This window comes from Labrus mixtus, chromosome 3 (assembly GCF_963584025.1).
Source record: "Labrus mixtus chromosome 3, fLabMix1.1, whole genome shotgun sequence".
NCBI lineage: Eukaryota > Metazoa > Chordata > Actinopteri > Labriformes > Labridae > Labrus > Labrus mixtus.
The window spans coordinates 22,387,103-22,404,515 of NC_083614.1; the positions used below are offsets into that span (position 1 = coordinate 22,387,103).

General features: G+C 38.0%; 1 protein-coding gene across 2 annotated transcripts in view; it reads right to left on the reverse strand.

Moving 5' to 3' along the window:
• Positions 1 to 17,013, reverse strand: part of LOC132966069 (adhesion G-protein coupled receptor D2) — an 83,539-nt gene extending 66,526 nt beyond the window's left edge. Inside the window, exons 1-20 of one of the 2 annotated variants that reach the window (XM_061033819.1) lie at positions 16,747 to 17,013; positions 16,617 to 16,653; positions 15,748 to 15,772; positions 14,557 to 14,781; positions 13,645 to 14,283; positions 11,005 to 11,196; positions 10,641 to 10,714; positions 9,894 to 10,193; positions 9,613 to 9,724; positions 9,146 to 9,289; positions 8,203 to 8,305; positions 7,598 to 7,709; positions 6,657 to 6,712; positions 6,262 to 6,388; positions 5,386 to 5,489; positions 3,680 to 3,782; positions 2,782 to 2,935; positions 2,314 to 2,447; positions 1,982 to 2,097; positions 379 to 499 (exon numbers count right to left, since the gene is read on the reverse strand). In XM_061033819.1, the coding sequence (XP_060889802.1) occupies positions 379 to 499; positions 1,982 to 2,097; positions 2,314 to 2,447; positions 2,782 to 2,935; positions 3,680 to 3,782; positions 5,386 to 5,489; positions 6,262 to 6,388; positions 6,657 to 6,712; positions 7,598 to 7,709; positions 8,203 to 8,305; positions 9,146 to 9,289; positions 9,613 to 9,724; positions 9,894 to 10,193; positions 10,641 to 10,714; positions 11,005 to 11,196; positions 13,645 to 14,283; positions 14,557 to 14,781; positions 15,748 to 15,772; positions 16,617 to 16,652 (2,877 nt within the window). In that variant the 5' untranslated portion in view covers position 16,653; positions 16,747 to 17,013. The remainder of the gene's footprint in view (positions 1 to 378; positions 500 to 1,981; positions 2,098 to 2,313; positions 2,448 to 2,781; positions 2,936 to 3,679; positions 3,783 to 5,385; positions 5,490 to 6,261; positions 6,389 to 6,656; positions 6,713 to 7,597; positions 7,710 to 8,202; positions 8,306 to 9,145; positions 9,290 to 9,612; positions 9,725 to 9,893; positions 10,194 to 10,640; positions 10,715 to 11,004; positions 11,197 to 13,644; positions 14,284 to 14,556; positions 14,782 to 15,747; positions 15,773 to 16,616; positions 16,654 to 16,746) is intronic. The other variant, XM_061033820.1, reaches the window with a different exon arrangement.
• Positions 17,014 to 17,413: the final 400 nt, after the last annotated feature.

Genomic DNA, 17,413 nt, shown 5'->3' on the forward strand with positions numbered 1-17,413 from the left:
AGTTTAGAAAAACAGAATGTCAGGATGGATAATGTAAATCCTAGGTATATTCACTTTTGTGAGGGGGAAACACGTTCTTAATGTAAGACATAATATTAGTATTAAGTTAATATACACAGGAATCCTGTGTTTATGAGATCAGATACTAAGAGCAGCCTAACTGACACATTTGGATCACAGAAAGTGCTATTAAACTATGATTTTTTGAAATACTTTTTATTGATTCCCCTTTGATCTAAGATTTATTATTTATTCATTTTAAACATAAATGACACAGAACATTCTTAATATTGGTGGTGGGGTTTATGTGTGAATGTGTTTTAAGAAAAGCACACACACAAATAAACAATGGTAACATCTGTTTTTGAGTGTGTGTACCTGCAAGGAGTTGAGTAGGACGAAGATGTAGGCCATCACAATGGAAAAAGGCACCAAGACGCCACACAGCCATGTCAGGCCAAGAATAGGAAGCAACACCAACACTGCTTTCACTGCAGCCCTGTGTTCAAACACACACAAGCACATACAAAAACCACATGATAGGAATTAAACACAATTGAACACCAAAAATTGGTTGACTAGCTGACTAAGGTGAACTCAGAATTTAAAAAAAACATTTAGTATTTATTTTCTACTGTGCTCTCTTAGTTCAATTCTAGGTTTCTCAACTTTTCAGCTTTTTGGACAAACCTGACCAAATCTGGCAGGCAGGTTTTCCATATACAACACTGTGCAGCTGGGAAAGCTCACTGGGTGACAACTTCCCACCTTAAATCTGCCTTAATTCTGTTTAGAGTGGAATTATCTTCCCACTCAGGTGACTGCCAAACCGCACCAGCTGTGTGTGTGATTGTGTATGTGTCACACGGCGGGCGGCGAGCTCTAGTTAATTCAGTGGAGGAATGTGTTTGAGTTTCCGTAATGGCTGCCACCCAAGGGTGCCAAAAGGTTTAAGGCGTGCTTTGAAAACCTTCATAAAGCACATACTGTGAGCCCTGGTGGGCCGAGGGAGTGTATTAAAAAAAAAAGGCATCCCCTCAACTTGATTTTTACTGATAGGATTTCATGCAAAGCCTGCTTGAGGAAATCTACTGGATCAAATACAGCTGAGTATCACTCTGAAGAGTCAACACCTGAGCCAAAGAAAGACAAGATAAGGACAATGACAGCAGGGATGTAGTGATACTGTGTCTGGCTGGACATCATAGAGCAATAGTCCCTAGAACATAATGTAACCAAGCAAGATCAGCAACATCCACCGTATTAAAGAAAACTAGATATGTTTATTGTCCACCACTAATATCTAGTCCTTGTAATAGATCTAAAACAGTAACTCAGGTCTATTCTATCAAAATAATATGAAATTAGTATATCTATATGTTATTGAACTATATGATATGCAATATCACTTGACCAATCACAATCCTTTTAACCGTTCATCACACAGTCATAGAGAAAAACAAAGAAGTGTATTCTGTGTGTGGTAGGAATCATTTTGAAATAGCAATATGTGATGAATATAGTTTTCTTGAAGGACAATAAAAGTGCTTCTTATTTCAGACTGCAGCTGCTGAGAGGATATATTTTAAACTTGTATTTTCCATCTTTAATAAAATCATCATTAAGTTTTCTCTTAAATTGTACTATTTAACAGTGCTAAGAAAACATCTAAAGCAAAATAAAAAACACACACACACACACAAAGCCAACATAAACTACATTATTTTGATAAATGATATAATATGTATGCAGTGCTTTTGAGGTGCAATGTCAGTACATTGTGCCACCATACAAGTACTAAGTTCTGTTTTTTTTGTGTGTGTCTTACCTAGGCTTTTATTTTGAAAGGACAACTCGAATATAAATTAGCCCAGCTGCTTTTCATTTCACTATTAAGGACTACAGCTTGTCTGCTCCAAATCCTATTGCCTGAGTGAAAATCTAAAAAAGAGGACAAATGGCGCCCCCTTGTGGTGTTTACCTCATTTGTTCATAGGCTTGTTCCACAGGACTTGTGCCCATGGCCAACATGATGGACCTTCTTTTGGCTGTGGATATGGTAATGACTACCACCCGGGTCAGTACCATGAGATTCACCTGAAGAAAAAGGGGAGGGTACAAAAATGAAAGACGCTACAGGCAAAAGACAAGAGGTGCACTTATATAAGAGAGAATAGAAAAACATATTGACAGAAAAAATATGGAAAAATACGAAGGAGGTTTTGCAAAGTGAAGGAAACAAGTAAGGAAATGAATATCTAACTGAACATCTGTGGTTTGACAGACAAGATGAGTTAAATCTAAATTTCTAACCATGATGATGAAGATGACAGGACCAGCAAAACCCCAGATTATCCCATTCTGGACACTGAGCCAACAGTGGCCATCAGCTGAGTATTTGCCTGAGGCTGATGCCAGCGTGATTGTGACGATCAACACTGGCAATCCTGGATAGAGCCGACACACACACACACACACACACACACACACACACACACACACACACACACACACACACACACACACACACACACACACACACACACACACACACACACACACACACACACACACACACACACACACACACACACACACACACACACACACAAGCCACCTTGTCAAATGTAGGTCTACACAAATATTAGGCTTTCTCTGGGTATACATCATTAACTTATTGTATCTATTTCATTAGATTACAATACAAATCAAACAAAATCACAGCTAATATCAGTAAATATGTGCAACAAAGTTGATTTGGCTATTGGTTAGCTATCTTACCCCAGCCGATGAGATAGTAATACTTCATGTGTCTGTCCTCATTTAGGTTGACAGCGACCACCTTGCTCCAGAGCAGCAGACCCTCCACCAACATCCAGCTAAATGCTGCCATAAAGAAGAGATGGAGCAGTGCTGCTACAAGTGTACATGCCACCTTTAAACACAATCAACACAGAAATGCAGAAAAGAAACATGTTAGATTTCAACAGTGAAAGAAAAACTAATTTACATTTTTATAGCACAAACATACCAAACAATTACTCTCATTTTGGTAGTGCATATTGCAAGTGCTAGTGGGAGGTATGGTTTATTTCACATTACTCGTGATGTATAATGTCCATGAAACCTGCTTGGCTACACTTGCAAGGTTGTTAAGCAAATAGTTTCTTCAAGAGTACAATTTCAAACTGACTTGTAAAATATAGCAGATCAAATCTTTGCAACTACCAAAATCTGTTATGTCAAGCAGAAACAATATGGAGACAATTTTAGCAAAACTCTCGAGCCCTCAAATCTAATTCATTTAAAATAGCTCTGAGTTGACCAAAAACATGCGTTAAAATTGTCCTGATGGTCCGGTAACCTATACATATATGAACCCATTTGATGATTTTCCAACACGTGGACACCTGCCCCTGGAGGGTAAAACCAACCCCTGACATAAACTGGGGTCAAGGGACCAAGGGTCAAACCATCAACAGGTTATTTGGTGACCACTGAGAGACTGAACCATGCGTTCCAGCTATTAGATATGACAGTGGCCACTTGTGTTTTGCCAAAGCATTTGTGTTCAAGGGAACCTCAGTATAGATTAGTACTTAAATTCTCATTTACGGGGCTTTCAGAACCACAGTGCATTAATATTTTATTTGTCTGGTAAATGAAATCAGATCATTACCTTGTTGTGAATGGCTGAGCCGCTGCACAGCAGAATCACCTGGGCACAGATCAGAGACATGAAAAGGTTCTTATGGATGGACGTCCTGTCGGATTTTGGAATACTATGGATAGAGATGAGAATAAAGTCAAGTCTAGTATATCTGACAATTATTCATTTTCAGCTGAAGTAGAACCAAGTTTGTGTAATAACAACATATCCTCATGCTTATATGTGTATAGATAACTGTTCTGTACCTCAGTGTTGGACTGTAAGACTAGCTGGCTTCTTCATTTGATCTCTAAAGTGGCTAATAGTAAAATCCAAGGCTACAATATGACCTGCCTCTGTTTAGCTTTGAATGCTTTAATCTTTTTTTTTGGATTCCACTTCTTCCAAACTTTCTGCACCTTTGAGTGTGCTGCTGCTATATCCTAAATCTTTTTATTTTTTTATTTGACCTGTTGTCAGTTTGAAGATGAGATGTGTCTCGTTGACTTGAATATTTCACACTTAACCTTGCAGTGCAAAACTACGTTTTCAGTTTGTTGTGCAGAATCTCTTACTGTTGTTTAAATCTGATCTCTAACACCATCTCTGAACACAAACACATATACAGTCTTAAGATGCCCTAGGTTGAATGTTTCACTTACAGGTTAGATTTATTTTCCATATTTTTATTTCCATAAATTTGACTGAAACAAAGTGATGAACCTGCTTTAAAGTGGGATAATGGACTAGACACTTTATAATTACCTCTGGATGAGCTTAACCTATTTAGATTCAATTCATTTGAGCGATCCTGACCATTTATATTTTTATTTTATTTATTTATATTTAGTTTGATTACACATGCATCTATAGACATGTGAACCTCGTGTGTGAAATGCATGGCTGCACACTGACTTCAGGATGGCCATAAATAGTCAGGGCAGCTCCTGTTCAGCTGATTGTGATCCCTCAGTGACCCTAATGTTAATTAATAGCTGTAGGATTGTGCCATAAACCTTCAGAGTGGACTCACATGTAGACCAAAGTAATTACGGTACTAGATTAGCACTAATCAATACTCACAGTGGTAAGCTCACAAACACTCATGAGTAATCTTTCTCTGTTTTGTCTATTTGACTGAGTTTCATATCAAATCCCATGACAAGATCTGACAAAGAATTGTTGAATGTATGTACTTTATTAATCCTGACTTTAGACATCATCCATAGCAGAAGGATGCATGGTTGATTTTAACATACCTACAAAATGTTTAGAAAAACTTCATAATCCATACAAACAAAATACAGCTTTTGATTATTAATATTTCATACTGATTATATGTAATTGTATTTCATGGACATAATTAGGTTGGCAAATCAGCTGATATTCTTATTTCCTAAGAATATAAAGAAATTGAAAATGCATTGACAACAAGCCCTTACCTAGTTTGTTTTCTTGGCAGAAAAATGTTCGGCTTTCAAATACCAGGACAAAGCATACATTATAATGTACTGTGTAGTGTTGTGTCTTCTAAATCCACATTATAAGTTTAAACTCAACTCTTGTGTTTCTGTAAACATATGACCATTGTGTAGCTTATTGTATTCAGCAACACACACAAGGGGCAGAGTCTAAGGCATATAGATATTAGTTCAAACAGACAGAGGCAATACAGAGAAGCTGGCATTGTGGCTAAGCATAACAAGTCTCTGTACTATGACAAGTGCTGTACTCACTCCAGTACAGTGAACAGCATCAAGGTCACCACAAGCGCACACAGAGATGCACCAGAGCCAATAAATGTCAGCTTGGTTAAAATGAGCTCTTCCTCGGGACTCCACTAGAACAGAGAGGAAAGGTAGGTTAATGCAAGAGACTACTTGGCTACTTATTCATTCCTCACCCTGCACTAACTTGGGCACTATATTTATTTATATGTCGAGTTTGAACATGAATGTGTTCTCTATGGAATATGCTTTTCTGTGCAAATGTTTTTAACACTGATTGAAAGTTACTTCTAACTTCTATGCACAAACCAGGAGTGGCGCTCTTGTTGTATCCTGTTATACAATGACAATAAAAGCTTTCAAACTCAAAATTCAACAGACAGAGGAGAATGTTGTTTGTATGTCCTTGGTTTGATCCATCTGATGCCCTCAAAACCTTTACTCAAGAAGTCTTATAATAAATGGAAGCTGTGAAAGCTCAACCAAACATGATTCCAAAACCATTCGAGTTATTTAAAAATGCTGGGTATATTTGTTTTTTATGTGCTTTATCTTAAATTTTACATTATATGTTTGTATGAGAGAAAAAAACAGTTATCACCATGCATTCTTCAACTGGACTTTAATACTTGGAGTTATGCTGGTATTTGAAGTGTACAGCAAAGCCTAGTCTTAACTTTAGAGGTGAAGGATCAGGACTTCACAATGCACATCAGCACTTTAGATTTAGTTACACAACAACAGTCTAATTTCAATTTATTTCAAATAACTATTACTAAATGTTAATGAGACAAACATACTGAAGTTCACCTTACCACCCCTATCCTTCACCATAGTTTTAATTTGACTTGTCTAATAGCATCAAAACACATTCCCTCCCGTTACCTTTGACTCCAGGTAATTCATCAGCACTGCAAAGTTGGTGGTGTGATTACAGAGGCAGGAAGTGACACCAGAGCCGACAAAAGTCACCCTGCAACCATCACTGGACCAGCTATTGGTATAATTATGCCTGTAAAGCACAAATACACACTCATCATTTCAGAGAGCCAATACATTTGGTGTTAAAAATTAAAAATTATAAATAATATTTATACAGGTTTCATATACTGTATGTCACATAATGTAATATGTACATTTATTATCTTGCTGTTTGATACCATGCATGGCATCAAAACAGCTAAATATGTCCTTAAATAACCAGTAAATGATTAGGGAACACCTCATCATAACACAGTTTATCAAGCTCTTTATGTGACTGTGCTGTTGTTCAAACTTACATGAAGCTGAAATTCCAAAAGGCACAAACAGGGGTGACGCGCTGAGAATACTCCACCTAGAAAATTAAACACATTTGAACTTTCTTTTCTCTTTGTTTCTCTCATACTTAGACCCTAGCAAACCTGGCGCATCATGGGTAAAAGTCACATGTTGCTTGCTGGGAGATGAAAATTCATGCTGGTGAGTTTATCAAACAGGGAAACTTGACAATAACTAAACTGCTATCCATAAAGAATTACTCAAACTTTTCTGTTTGGGGAAAGCCCTCCCACCCAAACAAAATGGTGACTAAAAGGGCAAAGTTAAACTTTAATAAATTACCATCAAGATCATGAGCATTCATTTTGTCATTACGGTCAGTGCAAACACGTTCATGAATATTAATTATTAACGCTTTCTGTGTTCTGTGTTTCTAGTATAGCTACTTACAGCTGACTGTCTATTTCTTTTTATTTTACATTTTATATTTCTAACTTTAAAAAGGAACACAACAGAGTTGCATTACATTTAAATCTTGAGGGCTCATAAAGTGTATGTCCAAAGTCACAATTAAATAAACTCACAAAAGGCAATATGCCACACTGAAATTTAATGAAAGCTGCGAGCAGCCTGTTGAAAAACCGCCTAAATGTTTTCCTTTTTTTAACATAAATCCCACCTCTGATAAGGCAAATAGCTAACCAAAGTTTGTGATTTTTGAGTGACATGTAGGGTGACAAATCAACGAGGGCCATGACTATGCCTGGCCACGTTCCTGCCTAAGCCACCTGCACCGCACAGTCATGTCTACACACTCCTCCTAGGGGTCGTGCCCACAGTTTGAGAGCCACTACATATGGACAAAAAGTCTCAAGCCACTTTTACACACAGTGAACATTGCAGACAATAATGATCATCCTTAAACTTCACATACAATATAATCTTTAATATTGGACTATACCACATGAGATGATGACAGAGTGTACTGGACAGCCACAGGGATGGTTTGGGCCTTGAAGGTATCACGTACGGAGGCTGATATGACAGCAGAAGTCAGGTGACCTGGTAGAACTCTGGGAAAGCAGACAAAAGCAATAGTTGTCATATTCATCTGTACATATACCATAAGCCGCCTTTTAAGATGCCAAAGTTAAAAAAGTCAGATCAAATTGTGGCTGTTAGCGTTTACACACAGCTCACCCTGTAAACTTCAGGAGTTTTGTGTAGATGTGTTAGCACTAATAGAGTCATAATAACAGGACAAACTTTAATCAAATCTGATACCACTGTCTGAATGATCCCTTATCTTACAAAATGGTGAAGGTAAAAGCATAAGGACAGATTATTTGGTCGAAACTGATGATGACATTATAAAATAAACAAGACTATTTTTAAGTATGGCGAACGCTGAAAATAGTGTGATATTTGGTCAAATGCTTCAACGTGGTGGTGGTGATGCCCTGTTTAAGTGTTAGACCTTAAAAGAAAGAAACCCCAAAGAATGAGTGCAAATTCAACTTAATTTCAAAACAAAGCAATAAGAGAAGACAACAGACAAAAGCCAACCGTTTTCCTTTCTCTTGGTGACTCAGTGGAGGCTGGTCCACTTCAGATACAATCTCGCTCAGACGGCTGTAGTGGGTATGAATAAGCATCACTTCCTCAAAACCTGAGAAGACATCAGATTTATTTTAATCCTTCAGTGATTAAACTTTATTTTTTTATTCTGAGCATCCCTTTTGGTTTACAGTGTCATGCTTGAAAGACTTATTTTAGGGGGGCACTGGTGGCGCAGTGGTTAGTGCGTGGCCCCATGTATGGAGACTGTCGTCTCAAGTGGGCGGCCCAGGTTCACCTCCCACCTGTGGCCTCCTTCCCGCATGTCATTCCCCACTCTCTCTCCCTGATTTCCGACTCTATCCACTATCCTATCTATCTATTAAAGGCACAAAAAGCCCCAAAAAAAAATCTTAAAAAAGAAAGACTTATTTTAAATATTCACACCAAAACTCCTCCAAATACACTCACAATTACAAGATGTTTTTATCCATCTGCCTTAAGTTCTCTTTCCAAAGTACCTGCCACTTTTTTTTTACATTTCTGTCAACAGCCCAAACTATGACTTTCTTCTGGTGGTATAAAGATATACTCCAGACCAAATCCCAGAAAATGTGTAACAAAAAAGCTAAACTAAAATGTAGTATATTTGAAAATAAATAACAATGTCATATCAATAACTATAACATATCTATAAAATAGAGATGAAACTAACAAAATCCTAAATTAATTAGTCAAGAATGAACTGGCATTTATTTAGCAGCATTTTGCAGCACAATTTTGCAAAAAATCTACTCAGAACAATTTCTGCGTGACATTAAAAGCAGCAGCAAAAAGACACTTTGTATATATGCCTGTCCTCAATGTAGAGCTTTTATTTGTAAAGATCAGAATTGTTCAACTCATTATGTTAACCTTTAAAATAAGTGCAATCCATGTGTGTATTTCCTACCCAGTGTGTAAATCCTCTGGAGCTCAGTGCCAGGGATAAGTAACTCATCCTGACCACTGCTGCTGCTTTGGGAGCCGATAGCGGACGGCTTAAAGACATGACTTGGGCTGTTCTCTGACAGCTTCTGCCACTTCACGAACACATCTGGCAAGAAAGACAACAGGGGACGAAGATACAGTTAAAGGAGATGAACAATTCTAGTAAGAATGAGAAGATAGCAAAGACATTTGTCAATGGCGTTTGTGAGCCAAGCGCTAATAATGGTCAGGGTAATTTACATTATAATTAAACGCATTACAAGAATGCCAGCCTTTAATCTTAAAGTGAAATGTGTTACATAATTACAGCAAGTTTGGCTACGTATTCCTATTTTTCCATTTTTCCACCCCTGAAACTTTGCATCCTGTATTCTGAACAAAGAATAATTGGATCTATGATTAATTTGTCTTTGAGGATGTTTTTATTACCTATGTTCCTGGTAGAAAGCGTGAAGCCTCTTTCCTCAACAGCTAGCATGTCTGCAAGAGCCTCCGTAAGATTATCTATGCTCTTGACAATAGTAAAAGGCTCCACGCTGACCTGTCCAAGAAAATGAGACATAAAAACAAAACATTTTTTTACAACCGACGAAGCACAGCTTGCTGGGATAAGGTCAACTGTTAGGTTGACTTTCATGAATAAATAGAGTTCAACCGATCAAACCAGAAACATTTTTGGTCTTGCAGACAAACACAAGTCACTCCCTCACCCCATTTTCTGTTAGGCCCATCCACTGCGTGGCCATGTGGGGCTCCAGCATCACGCTTGCTGCCTTTACGTAATTTGTAGCAATGGACACCATGACCTCTGCTGTGTCATCTCCTGCAGAGTAAGATCTAGCCAGTGCAGTCAGGTCTATCTCGATCATCTGGGTGAGGAAGAGGACATCACTGGATGTAAGTAGGTTTGGTCCGTCTGCTTCTAACATTTGCAGAACAGCCTGGGTCAACTGCTGGAGCACTGTCAGATTTCTCTCCTGAGAAGTGTTTACACTCAGCTCCTCAATAACCTAAGGAGAGGAAGGACAGGTAAATAGTTAATATCAGATGAGGAAAGGTGGTTGTAATGCAATGCTGCTGATGCTTTGTAATCTCTTCTCTTCACCAAGTACAACAGATTCTTTAAATATTTAACCAACAAGTAAGTCTTGTTAAAAAAAAAAACAGTAATAGGGAAGTGTCACAAAAAATGTTATGGTTCTCCAGAAATTTGAATAAGATGATGATGATGATGATAATAATGAAAGGTTTTAATTTTACCTTATGGCAAACATTTTATCCACTACACAGCTTACGCTCCAAAAACATAAAGAAAATAGCCAGATTTGCTTTGAAGTTATTAAATATTTGAACCATATCAGTGTGCACTGTCTCCTTTGTATTCTCTGTTGAGTTGAACTGATGATGCAGTATAACTAAATTACTGTATGTGCTACATTTACGTATGTCATACTCACAGGTTTGGTCAGAGGATTCTTGCTCAATATACTGAAGAATTGTGTCTTTGGTACAGTGAGAACATCCAGGACTTCTGCAGACATAACATAGAGAAATATATTACATGTTTTTAAATCTATTGTCACAGGATTACATTTTACAACCTATTACATTTCATTAGATTCAAGCTTTTTTCATGATTAGTTTGTACATTTCAACAACAACAAAATTCTCCATTCGAGGAAAGTAGTGTTTATTACAGAGCTATGACAGTTGATTGTGGTAATGCTGTATTTTCTCTTGAGGTGAGATAAAGCAAACCAAATGATCACATAACATAGTAAAATGTGTACAAATCTCTGACATTATAAACTTAAATGGTACCTTTCTTGAACTGGCAGACAGCTCCTCTAAATGAGTCGCACTTAGCATGGGCCAAGTTCCCAGTAACAGGGTCAAAGATGCCACAATCCTCATCAGACTGAGGGCTGCGGAATAACTTAAAGGAAAGCGTTTGATTCTGTAAAGAATCCAGGAGGGGGTCCAAAAGCGAAGTTGCTAATATAGTGATGTTTCCTAGTAAGAGAAAGGATGAAAAAGACTAAATGTCATATCTAGTTAAAGAGACATGGATAGTTATACACTTCAGAAATCAAACAACAGGCCATAGTAAATTCTAAGTATGGATACTAAGGCAACATAAAACTACATCTACAGAGCCTCACTTATAACTCATTTCATTTTATCTACTAAACCACACAATTTAAAAAAATCTCTGTCAATTTTTTTTGAGAAAATGAGCCAAATAAGCATCTGTTCATATGGCTTGAGTTATATTTTGTGTTAAATTATGTGTTGTAAGTTTTATTAGTTGTTATAGTGTGTAACATGTTTGTGTAACCACTGTTTATACCTCTTTAGCATATATGGGTTAGTTCATACATATTCATGATCAGAGTCACAGAAAGATCCAGTTCAGCTTTTAATGCTCTCACTGAAAACCTTGGTGTGGTTTGAAGTATAAGGCGAAGACTTTTGGAAGAGAAGGTAACAGAATGCTGGACAAACTGGAACATTGGAAAGAAGAAACTTAAAGCCAAAGTAGATTTGAATGTTATCGGCCCTAGAAAGAGATTATGAATTAGCTGAATATCTCTCTACTGTCAGAGATAGAAAGCAGAGACAGATACAGGTACAGGCTCAGTGACCACAAACTAGCAATCGAAACAGGAAGACACTAAAAATCATGGCAACCAAAAGAAAACAGAACATGTGGTCACTGTCCGACAGGTGAGGTGGAGACAGAGATGCACTTTCTCCGACACTGTAAAACATTTGATGAAACGAGGAACTTTAATTTTAACAAGTTCAACGCTGTCATCACAGAATTCAAAAAGCTCAATGAACTCTCAAAAATAAAAACGCTCCTGGGAGAAGGAGACAGGGCATATCTTGCTGCCCAATATATATCAACATGCCACAACCTGAGGGACAGTGAATGACCAACACACGAACACACACACACACACACACACACACACACACACACACACACACTGTATATATAATTACTATAAAACCAATGTTAATGTTGTTAATTGTGTACTGTCTGAATATTTGGATAAATTGTATTTTTATGCTTTGGCAACGTTTTTAGAATTGCTTTCATGCCAATAAAGCCCCTCTGAATTGAATTGAAAATTGATAGCTCCTGACCAGAAGACTACAGTAGATGTAAGAGTGATTTAATCTGTGGAAGTTCATTTGAAGGAGTAGTGGGGCAGATGATAACATTTTGAAACAAGTTTGATGAGACAGAGGAGGAAACACTTTCAGAGTCCAAAAGAAAATAACTGGTTAAAGATTGGTCCTCAGATCATTCACTCAGCCACAAGCTACAGTTCCCATAACCTGACTCTGTGTGTAAATTAATCTTAAAAAGATCGGGGAAAAGAAATACTCCTATACTGAAACTGAAAATCAATGAAGGAGTAAAGCTCACTATGTTTTCTGCATGTTCAGTTGTAGAAGGGGGGGGCAGTTTTTGGGCTCTTATTGCTCACTGGGGAGGATGATGTAAGTACAGGAGAAGTTTGTTTTGAAGGGTGGGATTCCGACTGACGTGACTCACAAAACATTTACCAGAATCATTAACAAGAGTACTGTCTGCCAATAACAGCTTGCTCACCATCTTCCCTATTCATCTTAGGCTGAAAACCAGAAATACAAGATTTTCTCTTCCAACAATCTTATTAAACTTCTATTTTTACTGACTAGAGGAATAAAGAGAGTGTGACTGAGTGTGTGGGTTTGTGTGTCCAGTAGTTGTAACAGTTTGCCAAAGCATTCCACCAATTCAGAAAAGGATATGGATATCCTAATAAAGCTCATTTGCTGATCTCAATCTGAGTCAGTACAGTGTTCTGTGATATGATATATGATACATGCACGTTACATAATTAAAATATCAATCAGATATCTTACTCAATGCATGGTTATGCAGTTCACATTGAACACTTTGTTGAATGGCTGCCAATTTAGTGCAATGATGTCCAAAATAAATGTGTTCTATTAAAAACATATTATTACATCATATTGGCTCTGATAACAAATATGAGATAGAGACAGCAGATTTTGGTCTAGTTGTACCTGCAATTTATTCAGAGCATTTATTTGACCCTGCTTGGACTGCCAGATGGGTGGAGTTTTCAACATCAGGCCAGCTCAGATCTTGGCATGCAACTGAAAATTAAGTAGTCCAAAATGACTTTCCAAATGGTCTCCATGTGATTGTTTTTCTGCATAGCAACCCCACCCAGCTCTGAAGCTAAAGTACTTTAACTGTAAAAAGCATTTTAAGAAAATTCTTATCAATACCACAGAACATTTGGCATATATTTGAGTCACCTAGGTCTATTTTAAATCATTTTCCCCCAGTAGCAGGTTATTAAATAGGCATGACTAAGAATTTGTGAATCCTTCAGCGTCTACCTTTGTGCTATTGCTGCGTCCTAACAACTATACCTTGACAAGGGCTGTCCCCCCTCAGACTGGTGAGGGAGGGCTCTATTTCCATTGATGCTTCACTCCACTTGAAGACCAGCCCAGAGGAAACAGGGGAACACTCATTTTCCATGGTGTAGATTTCACTGCTGTTCAGTACCCGATCCCATATGTGTAGGTCTGTGATGCTCCCTGAGAATGACTCATCCTTCTTAAATGAGCCCCCATAGGTGTCCTGCTCCTGACCGATAATGAAATGTCCATCCTGGCCAATGCTGTCAGAACTGTTAAGGCCATCACCCCTGGCAACAACAAGGCCATGTTTAAATAGAGCCCAGCGTCCATTCTGACTCCAAGTAACGCACACTGAGTGCCAGGAGTCGTCATGGTCAAAGGCTGTTTGATAACGTCCATGGACACCATGGACCAGCAGAGCCAGCTGAATGGGCTCGCCCTGAATCAGGTTTGCTCGGAGTTGGAACTCATTAATGAAGGACTGAATTGAGTAAGAGAAGATGGTGGATATTCCAAAGCAGTTTAGATCAAATCTGAGACGAGTGCAAACAGTCACTGAATCCATGGAGGGGAACTTGTGAAGGAGACGGGCATGCTTGGTTTCCGAGCGCCCATTGAATTCTAGAATCTGGGTCTCTGAGGGACCTTTGGTTTCATCCCAAACAGAGAGAAGAAAGAGGCATTTCTATGAGAGAAAAATACTGAACTATTGGAAAAGATTAAACCTTATCAATAAAGAGTGCTAAAATTCCATAAAGCACCATCTTGAGTCCCATTTTGTTTTTTATAAACCTTTTTGTTAAGTCAGTGAGTATGCAGAAATGTAAGCAGTAGGGAAAAATGTAAGCCGTGGATGTAAAAATTGATTCTATTATGTTAATATGAAGTGTCATAAATCATATGGTTGACTGAACCTACTTGTCAGATGTGTCTTGACTTTCCTCGCAATCCATACAGGCTGAGTGATGTACAAAGACTTTAAAAAGTTGGTTAGCTCTTGGTCCTCTATTTTGTTGGAGACAGTGGCTAAGGTCCCAGAGCGCTGTTTACACACTTCCCCTGCTCTGTTCCATTGCAGGCGATCAGGAACATACTCATAGTAGGACTCATCATATGTCTGGTATCTGGTTTCCAATGTAAAGGCTGTTAGAGGAAAGTAGAAGAAAGTAGAAGTCAGATACTTGACATACAAAATTGGTGAAAAACCCAGATACATCTATCTGACTATGCCATAATTGCTTGTTCAACGAATGTCAGAGAGTGAGCCAAAACGTTGTTCTACACAAATAAAATTAGTGCCATTTACAGAAAACAAGTGATTCAGGGTTTTATTCAGCTCCGCCAAATTATGATGTAAATGTTCCAAGAATTTCTGTCCACCTATAACATACAAGTAATGTACTGTTGAGAAAAGGAGCATCTCACGCAGTCAAGTTTAATACTGAACCGAATAGTACATATTAATAGTATTTCTAACACTGAGAATGAATGTTCATTTCGATCCAAACAAGTTATATATATTGGAAATTGACACATATCATTATAAATGGGGCTAATTCTCCAGCAAGTGCCAGTGAAACATGTCATTAAATGGCACTACTCAGACCTCAAACAGCGGAAAACTACATGCAAAAACTAAGAAAAATATTAAGGGTTTATTTTATGTTTTACTTGGAGGAAAAGAGGTTTCCTAAAAGTTCCATGTTGATGATTTAATGTCTCTGTCTGATGCCATTTTTCATCTCTGCAGTGAATTTTTATGGAGGTCGTGCCTGACCTTTTCTAGAAATGGCCAAAAAAAAGTGGATGGAAAGGTGCTTTCTAGTAACTTCAATTCAGAGTGAAGGGCTGTTACTTCATTAACCTGCCTATCTGAAATTTAAGTTTAACACATTTAGGAGTTCATTTTTCTTTTAATGTTGTTTTTTAAATTCAGATTTGACTTATTGCTTTATGCTAGTTAGGTTTCATTTATAGAGTGTTACTAGGGGGGTTAAGGCATGGACTTGTAGGGCCAACAAGGTCAGGTAGGCTAGCTAGGTTAGCTACTCGGTCCAACTATCCTAACTCAAAAAATAATAACAAAAAACGAGAAGAAAAGTCACTCACCTGATATACAGTTGTTAAAGCAAACCTGAAACACAAATTTAGTTTTAGTTTGTTGCTTTAGATAAGAGCTGAGATAACTTTTTTCTTTATACATTAAAGCAATAGTCTACCATAGCCTAGGATACTGTAAGCAATACACAACAGGTGTCCCAATTAAGGACAGTAATTAGAGGCGAAGCACGCCCTTTTCCTCCGCTCAGTCCTTTACTTACTCAACTGTGAAAGTAGGCCTAACCAAACGATCCTACCCCACCTCTGTTTACAAAATAGAAAATGTTCATACCTTTATCAGGTTTCACGTATTGGTTTTCAGTGTGTTAACTAGTTCAGTTCCTGAGTTTGAGATAGTGGCATGAAGGAGAAGTTAGATCCCCACGTCCCCAAATGTCCTGCGCGCATTCATTTAGAGTGCCATAATGAACATGGACGGCCCTACAATCAACCTTGATACCACTCAAAAGCCAGATTTAAAACTGGAAACAAATTAAATCGGCCTGCTGCCTTTTTTAGTCAACACATCAATGAAAACATAATCAAACGTTTAGTCTATAAAATAATACGCATAGTGCCATAATACCATTGTAAGTGAGACTATAATACCTTTATTAAAAAACATATTTAAACTTCACATGCATCGGTTCATGTAGTATGATTGTAATTTATTTCCCTCTACATGAGTTCAACCTGTTTACAAAACACGAGTTCACACAGTGAGCCTCAATGCATTTTGACTTTGTTTCCCCCAAACAATAAGTCAGATATTGTGGAAGCCACTGAATTATAGGCTACGCGTTTTCTACACCTCTGAACCCCACAAGACGACCATATGTTCAAATATCATACAGTAGAAGTGAAAATAAAGTACTTACAAGGAGGTTTAAAATTGGGAACAATAGCCAGTGCATCCTGAAAAACAAACTATTTTATTAGCCGAGAATAACATTTCATCTTTTTCTTGAATTGATCAAACACAGAAGCCAAAACAAATACTCTTTTTACCTTAATTTTTCGTTTCGTTACAAACTTTTTTTGCGCGTTTTCTCATTCCAATCGCGTCGTGTCTGTGTACACAGCATGCAACCACTTTTCAAAGCTTTTTTTTTTAAATCCCCAAAAACTGCAAAGTTACCCGAAGCCCGTTTTCTTCTGTTGAACACACTTCTCACCAGAGTAAAGACGAATCCTCCAAGCTGACTCTTGACAGCATGAAGGGAGGATGCAGAGGAGGCTTCATGAAGGAGTGGGTGTAACCTGCTGCGAGAATACAGTAGAAGAGGGTTAACAAAAGTAAGGTTCATGGACCTCCAGAGGCCATTGAGTGTGTTCCAGGGTCCAATCAAGCTGAAGAGTTGAATAATATTGCAATACTCAAAATTATGTGAAATAAATCAAAGGATGTAGCCTTGTGGGGACTCTGGGACCTTAGCCACTGTCTCCAACAAAATAGAGGACCAAGAGCTAACCAACTTTCTAAAGTCTTTGTACATCACTCAGCCTGTATGGATTGCGGGGAAAGTCAAGACACATCTGACAAGTAGGTTCAGTCAACCATATGATTTGTAACACTTCATATTAACATAATAGAATCAATTTTTACATCCACGGCTTGTAGCGCACCCAATGTACAGAGGCTGCAGTCCACAAAGCAGGCAGCCTGGGTTCATAT